A 21,417-nucleotide genomic window follows, 5' to 3' on the forward strand; every position below is an offset into this window, starting at 1 on the left:
CACCTGTAGTAAGGGGGGCGGGGGATGTAAGCCATGATTTCTTTTAGGCAGAATTGCCAGCAGAAAGAAGTAAGTAACAAAAGGTGAAGCCTGGCCAATTATGGCGATACAAATTGATCTATGCAGTCTAAGCTTTCTTCACAGCATAAAACCCGTGTTGCAGTTACTGGCTAAGTTCAGCACTGCAAGCTGCTCTGAAAGCTTTGCTATAATCAGCAAAATATTGGGTGTCAAACAGGATAATCACAAAACTAACTACCCCACCTGCCAAGCAGTGTGCTGGAGCAAGCAGAGAAGGGCTGGACCCCAATTGTTATTTTCACTGTAAGTTTTTGGTTGACCCTGATCCAGCCATTTTTTCTCCACAGCTGGATTGCCAGCACCTAGTATGTTTTTGCATGCACCTCCCTTTGTTTCAACAGAATTGTCCCATCCCACCTTATCCCTGTGGCAGCTCCAGATCCCAGGTTCAAATATGTGAATTTTATTCTCTCTCTCTCTCTCTCTCCCCATGGTGCAGGTCAGAGGTTTTCTCCTGTAGCACACAACTCAAGTTTTCTCATCCTACCTCACTTGACAGGTTGACAAACGTTCTGGCAGAGACTATCTGCAAGCAAAGAAAGGCAGGCCCGGTGACTGCCTTTACGGGCACTTAGCAGACTTGGGAGCAGAGAAATGGTTGGGTTTGCACAACACGCTAAATCATAAACTTGCCAATATCATTTTTGCCTAGAGGACTGTACAAATCCAGCCCCATGTTTAATTTATGGGTTCCTGTATTGTGGAACCCAGAAACTTAGATTGAGTAAAACATAGATAACAATGAAGAGTAAAAATATAAATGTGTAATCTTTTCTTTGTCATTAATTATGTAATTACCCAGCTCTGGGGGCTATAAATTCTCTGTAATGCTCAAGTTCAAAGGTCAGTTTTGTCAAAGAAATTCACACCTGGCACACCGGTATAATATATAGAATTGTACAATAGTAGCTGCATCAAAAGATGCAGCTACTATTAGGTCATGCCTGTATTAGGAAAAGCTTCATCTGTTAGTTTCAGTCTAGTTAGTGCTTTTATTTCCCTCCTTGGATCCCTGACTGGTGGGTGTTGCTTCTTTAGGGTGATACCTTTTGTACAGCAGCCTGATGCATAGAAATTAAGCATTATCTTCTCTGTGGAAGGAAAACACCCCAATTTCACTTTCTGTTCTGGCAGCACCGTGGTTAGAATGCCGTATTGCAAGCTAACTCTGCCCACTGCCAGGAGTTTGATCCTCACTGGGTCAAGGTTGACTTAGCCTTCCATCCTTCCGTGGTTGGTAAAATTAGGACCCAGATTGTTGGGGGCAATAGGCTGATTCGGACAACTGCTTAGAGCAGGCTGTACAACGGTATATAAGTCTAAGTGCTATTGCTATTCTGTTAAAAATGCAGAAAGGCTGAGAAAAAATAACAAAGCATTTAAAATGAATAGCAGTGCCAACTTTTACTGTCTCCTCTGGCCAAATTATCAGATGAGGGCTTTCAGGGCACTAAACTGCAGATCAAACTCCTGATAAAAGGCATTGGTGGTGGATGAGAGCAGAACATGCTAATCAGCAGGCTCCTTTGAGTTCAGCCTGATTGGTGTGTGAATTTGCTATAAAAGTAACAACCCACCTGAAATATTAAGATTGGATTATACTGTTTACATGTCTACTAATGCTCACTATGACAAGTGGGTGGTGTGGGCAGTTGCTATTTTAACTTTAGTTTACCACTGTGCTTAAAAAAAAGAGAGAATTTAAATACAGTATACAATTTCCCACTAGACCTCAGGCTGCTGAAATCTGTGGTTATATCAAAATGGGCATCAGTTTTTGTAAATTAAGACTCATCTGTGTTTACCAAGCACCTGCCCTAGTTTTAAGTCTCCCTGTGCAGAGCCTGTGAGTCCTTTTATCCATGCATTGCTGCACCTTTCTCCTGTCTTCTTCCTCATTTACTGTGCAGAGTGAGAGCTGGGGGGAAATTGTGTCCGATGAAGTAGGACATCATTGCATTTTTGGATTCATTAGTGTAGAGAACAAGAACTGATGGTGCTTCTCGTTTCTGTGGATGGCGCTGCTTATATATTCCAGCATGCATCAGCTACTTCCTTCACTCATAGAGCTTTTTGGGACAGAGTCAAGATTATAGAAGGTATTAAGTAACACATTTTGACATTCACCACATTCCAAGTCTTGCATTCCACAAAGAATATGCCGCTGAAGTCCTTACAATCTCCCCGATGGGTAGGCATTATCATCCCCATTATTATAGACAAAAGTGGGGAAAGGGACAGGATGTCAGAGTGCTTAGTGCAAAACCACTCAGTGGAATCATGACTGAGAAGATATAAGGAAGGATGAGCAGGAGGATGAAAAATGCTTCTGCCAAGCAGCCAGCAATGCCATTACCAATTACACAGTTCTAAGGCCAAAGTTACTATCAGTGTCACAGACTATCCGTTGGCAATTTTCCTCCAAGGATACCGTGTTTCGTTTCTCCTAGAAGTGAGCAGCAATTCTTTTTTCTTGTTTTCTTTCAGTGTGAGAATTGTGGAGAATTGATTCATCTCCACCTGCATAGCTTCCTTAACCCAAGTTGGGGTTATTGTGAGTCTTTTTGCTATTATAGAATCTTCATTCTTTTTAAAAAGAGCACGACAACAGAGACTGTTAGGGAGAGACTATTTATATGTGCAAATCTCTATTTTAATCAGACCTCAATAGTTACATGGGGAGGGGGCCATTAGCAGGGAGGGGGAAAGCATGCAACCAGGACTGATGACTACAATTTGCATCTTCACTGCAGCTGGCAACACCCACTCATTGGAATGTCACTGAGTTCCTGATGCATGGATAAATATTTCATTGTTGTTGTTCCCCCAGATCAAAGACCCAGTTTTATTTAGATACTTGGGGGCGTTGGAAGCAATGGGGGGGGGGGGGAAAGCACGAGGAAATGCTTCTCGGAGAAATTCAGGCTTCTCAATTTCATCATCTGAAAATCAACATTTATGGCTCAAAAAAACCTGGAATATACAGGTTAATTTAATGACTATGCTAAATGGGATTGGCAACTCTGGTCAGTGACATGGTTGTTAAGTGAGACATCACATGTCTTGCGATTTCACCACTACCTTCTCCACTGACGTCATTTGTCAAAAAGTGTAAAAGTATTTCAAATTTATGTTGGAAATGTGAATGTAAGGAGGGTCACCTTATCTCGTTTGGTAAGACGTGCAAAAAAGCTAGAAAATCTTGGGTTCAAAGACAGCAATTCAGAAGATTTCGAAGATTAGCATTCAGCTGAAATCAGAACTTTTCCTCTTGGGACTGAGGGGTAACCAGTTGGAGAAAAGTCATGGAACATTGTTTTTATATATGATAACTCCAGCAAGATTGCTGTGTTACAAAAATTTGAATAATTGGCAAGGCCTATGACAGAGGAATGGTAGTTGAAAATGATATAATTTGTTGAAGTGGCCAAACTGAATTGTTTGATTAGAGAAAAGACAATAGTTACATTTATTGTGAATGGAAACCCCTTATGGACTTTTTGTGTAAAAAAATTAAAAAATAAACCTATAATTCATGGTTTTATGATTAGATATAAGAACCGTGATTTATCTTTAAAGAGAGGTCAATTTATAATTGTCCTTATCCTGCTATAAATATTGGAAGCCATTCTTATATCTTTTCGCTTTCTTTTCTATTTTTCTGTTAATTCTTTCTTTTTGCAATTTTAATTTTTCCACTCTTCCACAAAAAGTATATATGTATGTATGTATATGTATGTATACACACACACAAATACACAAACACACTTTTTAGCATATGTATCAAAATGGCTATCATGTGACAATGGGTTACTGCAACAATCATAAATGCACAGATGGCAAAGCACCCAAATTATGATCATGTGACTGTGGAGGGGGGGAGGAGAGATGCTGCAACACTTGTAAGTCACTCTGTCATAAGTCTGAGGACCAGTCATAAAGTTACTTTACAAGCATCATTTTTACGTCATAAAGTTACTTTTCTAGGACCATTGTAGCTTTAAGTGGTTGTTAAACAGGATAGTTAACAGAGGATTGCCTGTACTTTAAGAACAAGTTGCACTTGGGTTTGGAGTACATAGGCAGGTAGGAGAATATATGTTTAAGTTCATACAAAAAATGGCTCATTTTGCTTCACCACTCCATCTTGAGCAAAGATTCTATTGCCCAGAAGCATTGAGAATAATTGCTATAATTTCAAAAAAATAAAATCTTCAGTCAAGGATATATAGCTTTGTGAACCTCTTTCCTTCTCCCTAAATTGCTACTTTCTTGAGTCGTTCATTTGTAATCTGGTAAATGGAAGAAAAAGCTCATGGAAAGGAAAAAATAATAATTTTCTTTTCTAAAAAAAGTGTAAGTGTAAGGATGGGCTTGGGCACAATCTTCCATACAGGCAGAGCCTTTTGATTCATAGCCTTGGTCTTTGGGATTCAAATTCAAGACCTTTCTAATAAGAAAATGACTCTATGTTCCTTTAAGCCTCATGCCACTTGTCCCCCAGCTTTTGAATAAATATAAAAAGGTAAATTTGAAAAATGCTGAGATGAAATAAACTATTTCCTTATAGCAGAATTACTGAGTGTGATCCGTTCATGCGCATTGGTGTGTACTCGGATCTTCTCCACTATCAAACTTTCAGCAGCCTCTGCCAGCATGTCTAATAGTGAGGGATGCTGGGGGCTGTAGTTAACAACAGCAGGAAGGTCACAGATTGCTTCTCCCCCTCCCCAAATTAAAGGCCCAAGAACCTAAGGCAGCGATGGTAAACCTTTTTTGGCTCGCATGCCATAAGTGGGGGGAGCGCAGGGGGGTTGTTTGCAGGAGTGCCGCACCCATAATACAATGCGAGACCCCCCAGTGTGCATGCGCGCACTACAGGCGCGACCCGCCCCCATTTTTGCATGCTTTTTTGCCCTCCCCCAGGCTTCAGAGGCTTTATAGGAGCATGGGGAGGGTGAAAACAGCCTCCCCCGCCCCCCTGGAAGCCCTCCGGAGGCTTCAGGGAACTTCAGGAGGCTTCCTTGAAGCCTCCAGAGCAGTCAAAACGACCCTCCGAGCAAACAGGAAGTCTGTTCCCAAACTTCCAGTTTGCCCGTAGGGCCGGTTTTTTGCGCTCCGGAGGCTTCAGGGAAGCTCATGAAGCCTCCGGAAGGCCTCCAGGGGGGGCGGGGAGGCTCTTTTCCCTCCCGAGGCTCCTATAAAGTCTCTGGAGCCTGGGGAGGGCGAAAAATGGCTTTAAAAAAGGGTGAACTCAGCTGGCCAGCGCGCACATGCGTGCCATAGGTTCGCCATCACTGACCTAAGGGGAAAATTCTGGGCAAACCATTTCTTTGGATGTTTGGATTGATTAGCTTATTGCAATGAAGTCTGACAGATTCTAAGTTTCTTCTTAAATAAATGCTGAGAAAATGAATCCATGTCATTTACTGCAGCCACAGGAAGGAGGGATTCACCTCCCCACCCGCTGTCCTCCTTAGTACCATCAAAGCTTCCTTTGTATGGAGCTCCCAGGGATGAGAAACTGCACAGGAAAGCCTTTTTTTTGCCAATTCTCAAAAAGAAAGGTCCAATGTTATTTTCTAAGCTCTCCTCTCACCCTCCAAAATGCTGGATTAACACTGAGTAGTATGTCCAAGGACTGGCCAAACAAGACAACAAGCAGGACCCCAATCTTTTCTGAAATGCTCTACCAGCAGAGATACACCAACAGCCCATTTCAAAACAAGGTTCACACAGAGTAAAAGCCACGCCCTTTCCCCCCCAAAAAACCCCAACCCACCATTTTTTGCATTATAGTTACTCAAGTTACTCGACTTGTACAAGTCACTGATGTGTTAAATAAACACATGTTGCTTTTGCTCCACCTTTATGATTGGAAAAAGGAGCACAGCTACAACCCTGTAAAAGTTGGGCTTTTGGGCTGTATCACTTGGGCTCCGTCCTGCTATCGAGAGGGAGGGAATCCGAGGGAATCATATATATATATATGAAATAGGGAGTTTCAGAACTGACCAGTCATGCAAAATGAGGGAGATGGTATGACTATGACTCAGAAGAAGCTACAGAATCACAAATGCAGCTTGCAGAGTAGAATGCAGGGAAAGAGGCTTTTAAGGAAACTGAACTTTACTCCCAGGACTGCTATACGTTGAGAATGGATTATGGAGCTTTATTATGGCAGGAACACCTCCTCCTCCTCCTTCATGGGGCAACTCCTCAGGACCAGGGATGACAACCTTGGAAGGAGGGAGGCAGTTTCAAAACTGGCAACCTCAAAAAGAAAGCTGCAATTGGCCATGCAACTTTTTAAAAAAGTGCCAACTGCTGAGAGGCTACTGCTGCTAGGGCTTCCTACGGGGCAGCAAAGGCAGGTCCATGAAGAGGCAGGCAGCGTAATCAGTAGGTGCATGATTCGAAAGAAATCAATCTGTTTGGGGGAAAGGCCTGAGTAGAACAGTGATGAAGGGAGAAGCTGCTGTTTGTGCTCCTCTAAGGGGGAAAGAGTAGCGGGGTTAAATGCCTGCCCCCTCCGATACAGTTGAAAGAAATGGTCCGACCCGAGAGAGGGGAGGCGGAAAGTTCCAATATCTCTACCCCTCCCCACCCCCCTTGCACACACCAGCAGCGCAGCCAAGGGCCAAGCATGGAGGACGGCATCACAGGTAAAACTGGGCTCAGACAGCATCATCCAGGCCAGGTTCAGCATCAGGGGACGGGACACACTCTTTGCTAAGACGGACAATCTCCTGGGAAAGGACCTCCAAATCCTGGAAGAAAGGGGGAAATCAGATGTGAGGGAGCCGGAAAAGGAGACCAGGGGAAGAACAGGCATGATATCCAAGCGAGAGACCAATACACGCCCTGCCAAGCAAAATGCAGACGTCCCTTTCCAGCTATGCCCATTCGGCACAAATTCATTTCTCCCAGTTCATTGATCGTCATTGATCTTGAATTCAAAGGAAGAGCAACAATCCCAAACCAACACAGAGATAAAGGACCAATGGCAACCAATACGCTTTATTAAGAGAAGGACGGTTTGGACTGCAAAAAAGCAACTTCTCTTAAAAGACCCTGAAAACAAGACCTTTCATCCCCTTTTAGCACTCTGGTGGCTCAGAAGCCTGGATTGTATGCATCTCCGATCCCATTCTCTCTTTCAGAGCGTTGGACACCAGGAGAGCTAGACCCGCCTCCATGCCCTAGCTGGCATCTTCTACCATCCACTCTACCTGCCCGCAACTTCTTTCCCAAATGCACAGTGCCCCCTACAGGCCATCACTGGGATCGCCCACACAACTATCTCTGCCATGTACCACCTTGTCCTTTCCCACCTATTCAGCATTTCCCTGCATGGCTGGCTTATCTGAATGCTTCCTCCCAGACTAGCCTCTTGATCCTCACTGACAGTGCCAAGATAGCATCCTTTTTCTGCCCCACACTGACTGCTCCACCGAAACTCCAACCTTGAAACAGCCTGTCCCCTGAGGATGCTCACACACCCCTATTCCTTCCCCATTTAGACACGGCTATAAATAGCCTCTTCTTTCCGCTGACATCATTCTTTCGTCCCCTTGTTCCATTAGGACATTGGAAAGATCAGATTCTACATCAAGCTCATGCTGAAGGTGGTGGTGGTGGGGGGGAAGAGACACCCCAATATGCTGCAAAGTCTTTCACTGGGGTGGGCTCTCTTTCTCTTACCTCAGCATGTGCTTTCGGGATAAAAGCAGGCAAGCAGAAGACTCACCTTGCTAGATCAGATAGGAGTCTCTCTAACTCAGCAATCTGTTTCTAGCTATTGGAAGCAAGGAAGCTCTCTCAAACACAGAGAAAGAGCAATTGATTTTTCCCTGCCACCTGATCCTAGAAACTGATATTCGGAAGTATACTTCTTTTGAATATGGAGTATCCTTTGAGATGCCATGGCTAAGAGGAATGTTCTAAACCACCTTGCATAAATCTGTCTGGTCCTTTGAAAATACTTTCTCTGTAAGTTTTACAAACTGCATAAATACTCTATGTGGGTCGGTTTTTTCTTGTCACTTTTGTTTTGGCAGTTTGTGTGTGTGTGTGTGTGTGTGTGTGTGTGTGTAAGCACATTCAAAGGGGATCTGAGTGCTCTTCTACCCAGACTCTTGCTTACCTATCTGAAAATCCACATTAGACCACTTATATCACCGGGGGTGGGGGAAACAAAACAGACGGCTGAGCACTCTTTATAATCTGGCCTAGCCCAGCGGTGGGCATTAAGTGACAAACAGCCAGGAAGTAGCACTCCTGCTATATCATCACTACTATGGCCAGAATGCAGATATCTCTCCTGCATCCCCTGACAATATTTCCCAGCTCCCAAAATTTTTTTCCCCCTTAAGCTACTCTTTGCAAAGGCAACTGCATCATCCAAGATCTCCTCTCTGAATGTGGGTGGTCACCCATCTGTGACACGAGAGAGAAGAAAGGCTGGAGAAAATGCAGATTGCGGGTAGGAAGATAAAGAGTTCTTCATTCAAGGTCGCCAAAGTGTTCAGGCAGAAGGAAATTTGCTACTCCCTTAGCTTCCCTTTGGTGCCAAAGCTGGGCTCTTGCTGCCTCTCCTCCTCCTCAGTCACCTTGATCTGCAGCCTGAGAAACAAGATGAATGGCCAGGCAGCTACAGCAGCTGTGTGTATATAATTGCTCAGGATGAAGAACATACAATCTCAGAAGCCAACCAGCAGAGAGTCTCTCTGTTCTTATTCACTTACTACAGCAGCCTGTTCCTCCCATAAGAGTTATCCCCAATGCCTCATTTTTCAACAGTTACAGGCTGCTGAGGATTTGTCCAACAAGCCCTATGCCTCTAACAAGTATCTTCTCCCTCTCTGGTTCCTGGTCTTAACCCCTTTCCCAACCATGGATTTCTTGATAGTGTTGGATCAGAACTCCTACGTATTGTTGCAGGAATCATGGGAGCCATCATCCAACATCACGGAGGAATTGATGTTTGGCAAAGGCTGCTGTAGCTGCCTCCAGCGTTTCTAGATTGGTTGTTTGTAGTGGTCCCTTGAATGTAGCCTGCTGGTTCCCCTTTGGATGAGTTTTGTTCTACCCAGCCTCTTCTGTATTTTGTTTATGAGGATTTGCTGCTGATCATTTGGGTTTGCCAACTTTATTTTTTGGGGGTTTGGCAATTCTGTTTTTCTGAACATGCAGAGCATTGGCTTTTAATCAGAAGGATCAGAAAACAGTTGCGGTATTAGCAATAGGGAAAGCCAGTATGATGTCGTGGTTAAGGTAGAAACCTGAAAACTTTGAGTTCTAGTTCTGCCTTAGGCACAAAGCCATCTGGTTGACTCTTAGGGCCAGGCACTCTCTCTTTCTCAGCCCTAGGGGAAAAAAGCAAAGGCAAACTACAGTATTTCTGAAAATGTCACCAAGAAAACTGCACAGGGTAGTTCAAGACTAATTCAAGGGCAGACACGCACACAATTATTATAATAATACAATCACCATGGCTCTAAGGGAAGGGTGCTACTGATTATGTATAGAGCAACTTCAGAATATTTTCCTATTATGGATGTTGGCACCAGGCGTCTAGTTTAGGATTGCAATAATCTAGCTGAAAGGCAAAACGATAGGTACTTATACAACTGAGCCTGCGAGGATTGGGCCTTCCTTTAGGTAAGCTGACACTGCAGTAGGGACTTCTGTTCACAGCATGACCTTTGCTATCAAGGGCACTGTCTCCTTCTGAGGGTAACCATGCGGATCCCGTCCAAAGGCAACCCCTCTCTGCATGTTTCCTTAAGACGCAGGAGTGTCTTAGCTCACACTTTTTATTCCAAAGGAATTGTTCCAAATAACCCCACACCCCACCGCCACCTTCCGCATTTTGGTTACTTAGCAATGCCATTTAGCTTTCCTCCTGGGGCAGCCTTTTCTTCCTCACTACCACTTCCAGACGTCTTCAAATTACCATTCCCAGAACTCCATGCCCAATATTCTTCAACCATTCGCTTTATAACTCCTACAGGCTTTAGCCAGCATGGGCAATAGCAAGTGTTTGCATAGGCTGAATTTCCCAAATCCCCAGACAGCACCATCCTGGGGAAGACCGTGCACTGCCCAAGGCCCCAGCGTGATGTACAAATGCCTGAAAGCTGTGAATGAGATCCCCAGGGACCTCGACAAGTTTATCCCAAGTGATCATTTTTAATAAGAAAATGGTTAAATACACGATTGGCGAGCGGCCACGTGGATTATTTATAATTTTACCTACATTTGAATATGGTTAAAAGGAAATAAAACCCAAGGTTAGTTTCTATCCTAGCCTCATCCATAATATTTTGGAGTGTGGTCCCCAGCATACCTTTGAATTGTCCATCTTTGCCTTGCCGTAGAAAAGCTGCATGTGTTTAATGTAGAACACTGTCTTTTGGGGGGAAATGCACTCTTTGCTCTAACATTCCTACCCCAAATCCCAGGGTTTTCCAAATGAATAAATCGGAGCAATAAGTTCCTAGGGAGTTCTTCTCTAATATCTCCCCTTTGGGAAAAGAACATTATATAGATAACGAGAGAAGGCGTTCTTGGCTGTGGAAACCCACTTAGAAAATGCCATTCTTGCAGAGTGCATCCCCACATTTGATTTCAGCCTTACTGAAGCCTGTCTATTTATTCACCCAAAATGTTGGGTTGTTGTAGCTACAGCGTGATCTTGATTCACCCATTGCTTCTATTGGATTGTGGAGTTTGCTCTTAAATGATGTTGCCTATTGTAGTGACTAAAGGTTCCCCCCCCCGCCCCCCCGTTTGTATCACAATCAGCATTCATAAGAACCATCAGTTAGGCATCTTTCGGATGAATAAAATGAAATGTCCTGCATAAATGGCCATTTCCATTTCAGGGTTCCTGTCGCTTTATGCCTTTTGCTTGGTCCTCCTAGGCAGAATTCCTCCCTTCTTCCCCTTGCAGTTAGGTGGCTGACTCTGCCCAGTCCCCACAAAGGCTTTATCTCCGGGCTCCACCTACAAACCTTCTGTAAGTGCATGTTTTTGGTGAGCTGCTCCTCCAGCATGTTCTGTAGCTTCTTGTTCATCTCCCGCACGTTCTCATCTCCTGGCTTCACCAGATCTCGCAGGACGCTACTTAGGCTACTTCGATCGACCTGCCCATGAGCCCCAGACACATCTGTCAAAGGGGGAAAGGGCAGGGAGGGGAAAAAGGCAGTGACAAAGAAGTTACAAATGAATGTGTATGTGAAAGTAGTGGAAACGGCGCATCTGGGCTACCTCATTTGTTTGTTGGTTGGTTTGTTTTATTGGATTTATATGCCGCCCTTCTCCCAAAGGACTCAGGGCGGCGTACACCATTAAAAAACACATATCACGAAAGTTAAAAAGAGATTAGATACATATCCAAAAAACAAACCCAATTAATAGGACAATAACATTTAAAAAATGAGATAAAATTAACAGGCCAGGCCGGTTTGCTGGAAAAGCCAACTTTTTAGGGCGCATCGGAAGGACCGGAGGTCAGGGATTATGCGAAGCTCCGGGGGCAGCTCATTCCAGAGGGAAGGCGCTCCCACAGAGAAGGCTCTCCCCCTGAGGGTCGCCAGCCGACACTGTCTGGCCGACAGCACCCTGAGGAGGCCAACTCTGTGGGATCGTACTGGATGGTGGGAGGCTACTGGTGGCAGTAGGTGGTCTCGCAGGTACCCTGGGCCTAAGCCATGGAGCGCTTTAAAGGTCATAATTAGTACCTTGAATCGCACCCAGAGAACAACCGGCAACCAATGCAGGCCGCCTAAAAGGGGTGTAACATGGGAGCACCTAGGTACCCCCATGATAACCCGCGCAGCCGCATTCTGGACCAGTTAGAATGAAGGAGATCATGACTAACAACTTTGTCATCCCCGGGAGAAGCCTAAAAATGCTATGGGAACAAATTACCCCACTTACATCTTCAAACCTCTGCTTATGAAAATCCCCTTTCCATAAAAGATTAAATTTTAATATTCAGAGGGATAGAATCAAGGTCAGTGTTAATACCACTTTACAATGCCTTGGTAAGGCCACACTTGGAATACTGCATCCAGTTTTGGTCGCCAAGATGTAAAAAGGATAGTTGAGACTCTAGAAAGAGTGCAGAGAAGAGCAACAAAGATGATTAGGGGACTGGAAGCCCAAAACATATGAAGAACGGTTGCAGGAACTGGGTATGTTTAGCTTAAGAGAAAGAAGGACTAGGGGAGACATGATAGCAGTGTTCCAATATATCAGGGGTTACCACAAAGAAGAGGGAGTCAAACTATTCTCCAAGGCACCTGAGGGCAGAACAAGAAGCAATGGGTGGAAACTAATCAAGGAGAGAAGCAACTTAGAATTGGGGAGAAATTTCCTGACAGTTAGAACAATTAATCAGTGGAACAACTTGCCTCCAGAAGTTTTAAATGCTCCAAAACTGGAAATTTTTAAGAAGATGTTGGATAATAATTTGTCTGAAGTGGTGTAGGGTTTCCTGCTAAGCAGGGGGTTGGACTAGAAGACCTCCAAAGTCACTTCCAACTCTGTTATTCTATTCTATTCTAAATTTGTGTCTACCCACTGGATAGGGAAACCTTTCCCAATTTGGTGATTTTTAGAAATGTTGCATAACGGAGAACCTGCGAGTCCATGTCCATCCCATCCAGAGACAGATTGGGGAGGACTCCCCAGTTATCCACCAGAGCTCTTTCCTTGGTGACCTTCCAGAAGTGCATAACCAGAGGTTTATTTTAAATGACCTTTGAAGAGAGGAAGATAGATGACCGACAAAGGGTTGGTTCTTTTTCCCCTGGAGCTTCTGAACTAAATGGATTGTTTTTTAGAATTCTTTTATTCCTCTGAACTTGCAATGGTATGCAGGAATGACCTTGAAGGGCAGGGGGAAGATCAACTGCCTAGACCAGTGTTTCTCAAACTTGGCGACTTTAAGTCCTGTGGACTTCAACTCCCAGGATTCCCCAGCCAGCTATGCTGGCTGGGGGATTCTGGGAGTTGAAGTCCACAGGACTTAAAGTCGCCAAGTTTGAGAAACACTGGCCTAGACCATGGTCTGATGAATGAAATCTGAGTCTGAAGGAGGAGTGGTAGCAAAAGTGGCTCATAAGGAACCCTTTCCTAGTTTTCAAGAGAGTCAAAGTTGCGGGATCGCATCCTACCACACACTTCCCTGCGACCGATCCGCTCTCACAGGGAGGGGCTCCTCCGGGTGCCGTCCACTAGGCAGTGCCAACGGGCGACACCTAGGAGTAGAGCCTTCTCTGTGATGGGCCCAACCCTCTGGAATGACCTCCCCCCCGATATCAGAACCACCACCGACTTTCTCTCCTTTCGACGAAGACTCACCTGTTCCGTTTAGCCGGCCTGGACCATTCATAACCTTATTATACCTCTTGGCAGATATATTTTAACTGGGTAATTTTAATTGGGTATTTTTTAGGATTGTTGATATACTGTTTTTATTTGCTTTACCTGTACAGTGTTGTATTGCCTCCTCTTCTATGTTTCTATGTTTTTATGTTTGCATGTTTGTAGTCCATTTTATCTATTTCATTTCACTGTACACCGCCCCGAGTCCCTTTGGGGAGAGGGGGCGGTATAAAAATCGAAATAAAGGTAAAGGTAAGGTAAAGTGAGGAAAAGAGGGGAGGACTTTTAGACTTGCAAGATTCTGTGGTTGTAACCTTACAGTAAAGACAGAGCGAGTACTCCTAATTGTGCTTCTTGTCTGGACTACCTCACAAGACTGACGGGACTCTACATGGATGCATTTAGTTTATCGAGAATGAGTTTCCACATTCCAAAATGTGGGAGGATCAGAATCATGAGGAGCAAATAAAATCTGCTTGAGTAGTATCATTTAATTCCACCGCCAATTAGAGTTGGTTCTATGACGATGTTAGGGAACCAATTCAGAGTAAGGCCACAAAAAATTACTCTTAGTTTAAGCAAGAACGAGGGAGGGAAAGAAGCTGCGCTGTAAAGTGTTTCGTCTTTATTCTCAGTCCTGTTGACTTTTAGAAATGCAGCCAAAATGGAGAACTTGCAAGCAGGGGGCTCACAATACTGTGGAATCCACCCCATCCCCCCACTGCCAATATTAAATGCTGCAATAGTAAATAAAACAGCAACAACTGTGATATCCATCTTTCAATTCCCGCTTTTGGAAGTCGCACTTATCTTCCAGTCGCCTCCTCCCTGCGCCTCTAACCATTACTCACAGCTCTCCTTCCTGGAGTTTGGGCTGGATCTAATCTCATCAGGGATCTGACATGAATGTGGGGTCTTTCCATGTAGGAAAGCTGAAAGTTGTTCAACCATGAAATTAGCAAAGCAGCAGGAAAGAAATAAACAGCAGTAGACCAACCTCCATCTCGCCCTAAGAAGCTAGCATGAAAAAAAGGGCACGGGAATTAAATTGGGTGCAGGGTGGAGGGAGCCGACACATTTGCTTGCAATTTCGCTGCTTTCGAGAGTCGAGACACAGATAACACCAACAAAAGGAAAGTCTGTATGGCTCCATGACAGCCTAGCCCTGTGTTGGCACGCATGCCACAGGTGGCAGGCAGAGTCCTCTCTGCAGGCATGCCAGCCATCGCCCCAGCCCAGCTCCACGGTGCATGCGCGCATGCCTCCCACTGGCCAGCTGGTCTTCCGGTCTCTGCCATGCATGCAAAGGGGCGGGGCCTTCGCCTATCTCCGCAGGTTCCCCCCACTTCATTTCTGCTGCCCGCACCAACCTGGAAGCCAAAATGAGGTGTGGGGGTACTGCACGAGGCCGCCCCATGCCCCGTTTTGGGCCTGGAAAGCCTCCTGCTCCCTGGAAACTAAAACAAGGCATGGGGGGCATTGCATTTTGGAGATTGGGGCATGCACGTGTGCATTCACACGCACACATACTTTTGGGCACTCAGCACCATAAAGGTTAGCCATCACTGGCCTAGCCTATTGTTGCAGGGAGAAGGATGAGGAAACAATGAGAAATGTGCCTGGAGTACAGCAAGATATAAGGCTCTTGAGCACTTTGCTATACTCTTCTCAAAACAAGAGTTAAAGTCAAAGCATTTTGACCACACCCAGGCCCCACATATTGGGGAATAGCTCCAGGTTCAAGGAACCTCCAAGCAAAATTAAGCCTCTTAAGGTCGCCACTCGGTGAAGCAGCCAGTGCAGTGATATGTTGATAATCACTATTTCCTCTGAAGAAACCACAAACTCAAATTTGCCTGCCATTCTCCGCCAATGTCCTGCCAGATGCCAGGCTAACTTGGTTGCCTAGCTTCATTCTTGACCTTGTTAGTCCTGATCAGAGCTGATGTGATAAATCCAGAGTGGGTAGTTCTTTTTAAACCCCGACCACCCAACCTTTCCAGCTTTCCAAATGGTGGGGCCTTACTTGGAAGGACATTTTTACATCACTTTCCCTGAAATGGAGAAAGTGGTGGAGACTGAGCATTGGTGCTCCTGTTTCCTTTCTTCCAAGACCGGTGGGGAAAGGCCTGCATGTTGCGCCCTCCCTCCCAAGGCTGTTGAATACAATTTGCTGCCTTGATTTCCAAGACTGATGCTGGACTAAAGCAACCCTGACATCTAGATCAATTCTGCCTGTTCTCCCTTTCAGCCTTCATCAATCCAGCTGTCTCTCAATACCAAAATCCTTCCTGTCCCTTGGCTATGCTAGTAAGTGTTGCCATAAAGGTAAAGGTTCCCCTCACACATATGTGTTAAGTCGTTCCCAACTCTAGGGGGCGGTGCTCATCTCCGTTTCAAAGCCGAAGAGCCAGCGCTGTCCAAAGACGTCTCCATGGTCATGTGGCCGGCATGACTAAACACTAAAGTCACACAGAACACTGTTACCTTCTCACCAGAGCTGGTCCCTATTTTTCTACTTGCATTTTTTATGTGCTTTCGAACTGCTAGGTTGGCAGAAGCTGGGACAAGTAAAGGGAGCTCACTCTGTTACGCAACACTAGGGACTCAAACTGCCCAACCTTTCTGATCGACAACTTAGCATTTTAGCCACTCAGCCACGGGGTCCCTATACATACACACATAGTATGTATGTATAGTGTGTATGTATGCCATACTTACACACAAAGCCTCAAAGAAGAGATGGTGGCTATGAATCCTAGGTTTGAACCTAGCTCCCGTATCAAGCTCAATTCTCCTACTCAACTTAGTGCCCATTGCACTTTCTGCTCTTCCATTTGTTCACTGGGTAACAATCACCGATGCAAGTTACAATCCACATGTTGCCATTTAACAGAGGCATGCACACACTTTTTAAAAATTAGCATTTGGTTCTCCAAAAGCTGAACCCTGAAATCCACAGAAACTCCACACTCCTCTTTGGGTTTCTTACTCTGCACATACATAAGAATCCCGACTTTAATGCCAACACCAACACCACCAACATCAACAACAAACAATTACATTTTCTCTCCCTATTGTCCTTGCAGCTCATCAAATTTAGTGGCCGTAGTAGCTACGTAGGAGCGTGCCTTCATTTTAAGAAAAGGAAAATCACATTTCTTAAAATGTCCAATTTGGCACCCAGTGGTCCCTTTTGTGGGCCACGCTCAAGAGCATTCAATGAAAGGGTAAGGCAATACCCATCATTTGCCATCCTCATCTGGAATATGCTGTGATACTTAAAAGTTCTGCCAGCGTGTTAGGAAGCCTACTAGCAGGACTTCCTAAAATGTTCTTTAGGAGCATTTTTGTTCAAACCCTTCTTCTGTCAAATTTTCACTCACTTTATTGTGATCTTAACGGAAAAAGGGCACACTTTGAACCGCTATAGTCCAAGAGGACTATAGGATAAGATCTAATGGACTTACGCAATAAGGAGATAGATTGCTGCCATTAGACTTTTGTGCTCTTACACTGCCACAAGTTTTCCTTTCCTCTGGCTGGCATTTGGTTTCAATGTACAAAATATACAGTATCCATTATTTCCTCACGTTGGCACAGCACATTTGGGCAAAGATCTGAAAGTGTTACAGAAGTAGGAGTAGTTGCATTTTAAGAAAAGACAAAAAACAACAACAACACAACACGCTGAAGTCTCTGGGGCACTGAAAATCAAGTAATTAGAATATGGGGCTAGATTCAATTACAAAGATTTGGAGGGCAAATCAGGCTGCAAATGAACGCCCGATCAGGCAAAAAGGAAAGAAGCTCAAGGAGGAGGAGGAGGAGGAGGAGGAGGAGGTGGTGGTGGTTTGTATTTTTAGCATTCATGAAATATTCACTGGCTGAGTTGTGTGTTGCCAAGCTGAGGCAAAGGCGACCCTGCACAAGCTATTTATAGCTGACTTCTGTTTCATGCCCATAGCACAATTCAATGTGGATGTATAAGAAACGTACCCAAAGGATGCCTCCCCCAACACCATCACTTGACTATGTACCTGCATGGCTCTTCACCTGGGCATGCAGACTTTTTCTAAGGCACCCCTTCTTCCTTATGATCCCATTCCCACCCCTTGCAAGGTGTCTGCTCCTTTGCAGTTGTGATCCACCAGTGGGACAGCAGGAAGAGCCTGCGTGGCAAAGGTGCTCTAAGGGCAGTGGAGCCTGTCGAGGAGGGGCTGGCAGAGGCAAGAGACAATTAGTCCACTGTGGAGCTGGACTGGGGGAAACTGCGGGGCACACCCAGCAGGGGGAGCACCAGGAAAGCAAGCTGTCAGGACAACGTGTTGGTTTTGTGACTCAGTTTCCCAAATGATTTGCTGAATGATTCGCTAAATCCAACATTTTTAAAAAGTTGGCTGCTGACTTCACATCCATTTTCATGCATCATTCCTGGGCAGGAAACAGTTTCCTTTGGAGCACAACATTAACCACAAACCAAGGGAACTCTAAAAACTATCCTAGTGAGAACTCCTCCTCCCGCCACACACACAAACATACATTTCCTTCCCTGGCTGTTTCATTCTTGATAGGAACAAAAAAACCATGTCTAAAATGGCATCCTCTTAACCTTGTAAACAGCTTAGGTTCTTCTCCTCTACCAACTTGATGCCGGAAGCATTACGGCTGCTAATCCTGATTTCCTCCGTTTCTGAACCTGTAAAATTCCTATTTTGTTAATAAGATAAATAGATCTCAATGGAGTAGTACATTTTGGACAGTCCATTGATACGGGGCAAATATTTCGTAATTGTACCCACTCACGTGTGTGAAATATGGCATTAACTGAAACTGAAATTTAATGGATTGAGAGTATTAGCTTTGGCTTGGAAAAAAAGAGTAAAAAAAGCAGCTTCTAATCCTGCCAGCAGATTTGTGTGATTTCGAGTGACAGCACAGAATTGACAGGTTAAGAAAAGGAAGGAGGACTATTCAGCAGGATGGATTTACTTTGGTTAGGAAATGGGGCTTGTCAGTCTCTCACAATAGCAGAGAACTGTTGAAAGCCAAGCATCTATTGAAGATCAAAGTGGCCACCGTTTCCTGATGATCCTTCAAGATCAACGATCACCCTTAAATCTGTTTAAAACGATCACCCTTAAATCTGTTTAAACTCTAATGCTCCAGAAAGGAAAACTTGGGCAGGGAGTGGATGGAAGAGAAGCAAATCAAATCTGGAAAATATCTGCAATTTTGTAAAAAAAGAGGTAGACTTCTCTATGGAGCTACTTCTCAATCAGTTAAGGTGTTTGCATACCAATGGGAGATTACATCTACATCATGTTTTTTATATGAACGCAGAACCAGTACATTAGCCGTACTATACTCATTCCCAAACTTGTACTTTTCTCATTCAGTCTCATCAGAATCATAAATGAAAGTAGCATCAACCCAAATGCTTCAGAAACCAAAATCCCGTATCCTGAAAGACACATCACAAAAAACTAACTAACTATCAATAACGCTAAACAACTATCAGAAAGAGCTTATTTAACCCAGCAGAATGATTGGAGAGAATGGCCTCTCTAAACATTCTCTACACAGTATGGGGGGGTAAAAGGTTCCTTTGTGCACAGTAATATCAACCACACACCAATCTAAGCTACATATTTGAACCCCAAATAAGAATATTTTTCAAAGACGTCTGTGATATAAGAGGGCAGCAGAAAGTAAGCAGATTTATCCAGCCCTATTCGTATAAGGATATCCAGGCAATGTGGCCCAGTGATCAAATCTGCAGAGTTCCATCGCTCACTTTCCAATGATTGTGGAACACAGAGTTGTCGTAGGAAAGACGTCATTTCCTAGGGAAGTTCTAAGCTTCAAAAATCCTGCGGAACTGACTACTCTTCCAAGTTTGGCATTGTGCTATAAAGGTTAGAGGGTTTTAAAGAAATAAAACCTGTGGGCTCTAACCCTCTGAATCATTGCATGCAGATGAGCAGGATAGGTCCCCTTTCTCCCAAGCAGCTTCTTTTCCCCGTCACCCAACACTTTGAAAACTTAGAGCACCCTGAAGAAGGTCAAAGGAAACAATATTAGCGAAATATATGTCTTGGAACCAGCAAGTGCTATTTGGATATCAAGCTACAGCCAGGCCATGCAAACAAAGAAGGGAAGTGTTAAAACACCTGAGTGTGCTTTTGCCTTTATACTACAAGATGGTTGAGTGGGAGCAGCTCCTTTCCTCCTCACTTTGTCCGGGTCTTTGATGATGAACTAATATGTTTTTAAAGCAGGCATTGCAGACCTTGTCAATACTGCAAAAGAAGGTCCCTAACCACTTGGCATCATCAAGTACACATTAAGACACAAGAAAAAAATCTCTTTTGTGGGCCACGTCTGGTGTGGAAGCAGCATCAGATGAATTAAACAATCTGAATCATTTATTGTCTTTTTGAGTCTACAGGCTTCTTTCCACCTCTCCTGGGTTACTTAGAAATGAAAATCATTTTACTTTTCTGATACTAGTACTCAAGCACTGATTCTAGAAATCTTTTTCAATAAATGTGGATGCTGGCAGACGGTATGCAAGGTGAAGAGAGTACAGTTAAGGTTGCTCTCCAAAGTCCTTCCCCCCCCCCAGATTTATCTAGCATTATTCACTCCATTCCAGATTTTTTTTTCTCTGCAGTCGTAATCTTTTTGAATGTAAACCTGCCAGATTCTTGCTTAATCAATTGGAGAGAAAGTGGAGGGATGGGGTATTTTTGATGATCCTGCATTTTTATTTTGAATTTCAGTGTTTTTATGTATTTTTATCCCTAATGTTACATCAGTTCTGTGCCCAAGATATAGAGTAGAACTATGCTTGCTTCATTTAATCCCTTGGGAGTAGATTCTTTCTTCCTTACAGTTTAATTCTTCTAACATTCACTTTCTAATTTTTTGGGGAATCTTAACCATTTTTTGAAAATACACCACAGACAGTTGTGAGAGGCAAAGCTCCCATTTCACATTTCCCCTCAGCCATGATCAAGCCACAATGACCTAAGAATTTACAATGTCCTAGGGACTTCATAGGATGCAATCCTAAAATGGAACAAGACGACCTTCACAGAAACTCAATCAGACTGATATAAGACAGGGAACATCATCTCCGCTTTCAGCCTCCACTCCCCCGTTTTTTTCCTGCAACCTCAAATTTCTGGTTGCTTCCTCCTGAAGAGTACAGTTCTCACCAATTCGGCTGTCCATCACATAGGTCTCAATAATGGCACTCTTCCGGCATAGGTCCTCAGCCATGGAGGCACTACTGACTTCAAGGTGCTTCACCTAGCGGAGAAAGATTGCATTACTTGTTACTGCCAAGCCTGCTTCCCACAAGGCCAATGGTGTTCTTAGACCTGGGAATCATCTAGCTTCAAGCAATGTCTCTTAAACGTGGCAGACCAGCCTCTTTTTCCAATCTGCTCTCTTTATCCCAGGCCTCCAAGGGTTGCCCATGTGTCTGACTGATTCCCCCTAAGCTCAGAATTGGTATCTGTACTGACATTCTTTCGGAATCAGCTCCCCAGCCACAACCCTAAAAATCAAGGTCAGGCAACTCTATCAGGATTAGAAGCAAAGTTGGTGGACTCCTACATGGGTCCTTGGGAAGGCATGCCAAGGCCACTGTGTGCCTGCTTCCAAACTAGGTGGTCTATACTGTGGGAAGTCCAGGAAATACTGAATGGCCCAAGGGTCTCACAAAATCCAAACCTAAAACCCAAGTGCTTTTATACCTTCTCCTCCAAGAGCCACTTCTCCTGCTGAACTTCAGCCAGCCGCTGGAACAGTTCTGAGACCTCCTCATCTGAAAGGTCGGCTGGTCGTGGAGGTTGTGACTGCGACTGTGGGCTTCCTGTGGTTGACTGCAAGTAGAAAAGGTAAAAGGCAGGTGTATCACTGCTCACA

General features: G+C 44.3%; 1 protein-coding gene across 2 annotated transcripts in view; it reads right to left on the reverse strand.

The window, feature by feature from the left end:
- Window positions 1-3,765: 3,765 nt before the first annotated feature.
- Window positions 3,766-21,417, reverse strand: part of GRIPAP1 (GRIP1 associated protein 1) — a 75,672-nt gene continuing 58,020 nt past the window's right edge. For both annotated transcript variants that reach the window (XM_081939245.1, XM_081939246.1), the window contains 5 exons: window positions 21,246-21,374; window positions 20,703-20,796; window positions 11,100-11,254; window positions 5,384-6,851; window positions 3,766-4,832 (listed from right to left, as the gene is read on the reverse strand). In XM_081939245.1, the coding sequence (XP_081795371.1) occupies window positions 6,759-6,851; window positions 11,100-11,254; window positions 20,703-20,796; window positions 21,246-21,374 (471 nt within the window). In that variant the 3' untranslated portion in view covers window positions 3,766-4,832; window positions 5,384-6,758. The remainder of the gene's footprint in view (window positions 4,833-5,383; window positions 6,852-11,099; window positions 11,255-20,702; window positions 20,797-21,245; window positions 21,375-21,417) is intronic.

Source organism: Natrix helvetica, assembly GCF_964273705.1.
Source record: "Natrix helvetica genome assembly, chromosome: 1".
NCBI classification, from domain to species: domain Eukaryota; kingdom Metazoa; phylum Chordata; class Lepidosauria; order Squamata; family Natricidae; genus Natrix; species Natrix helvetica.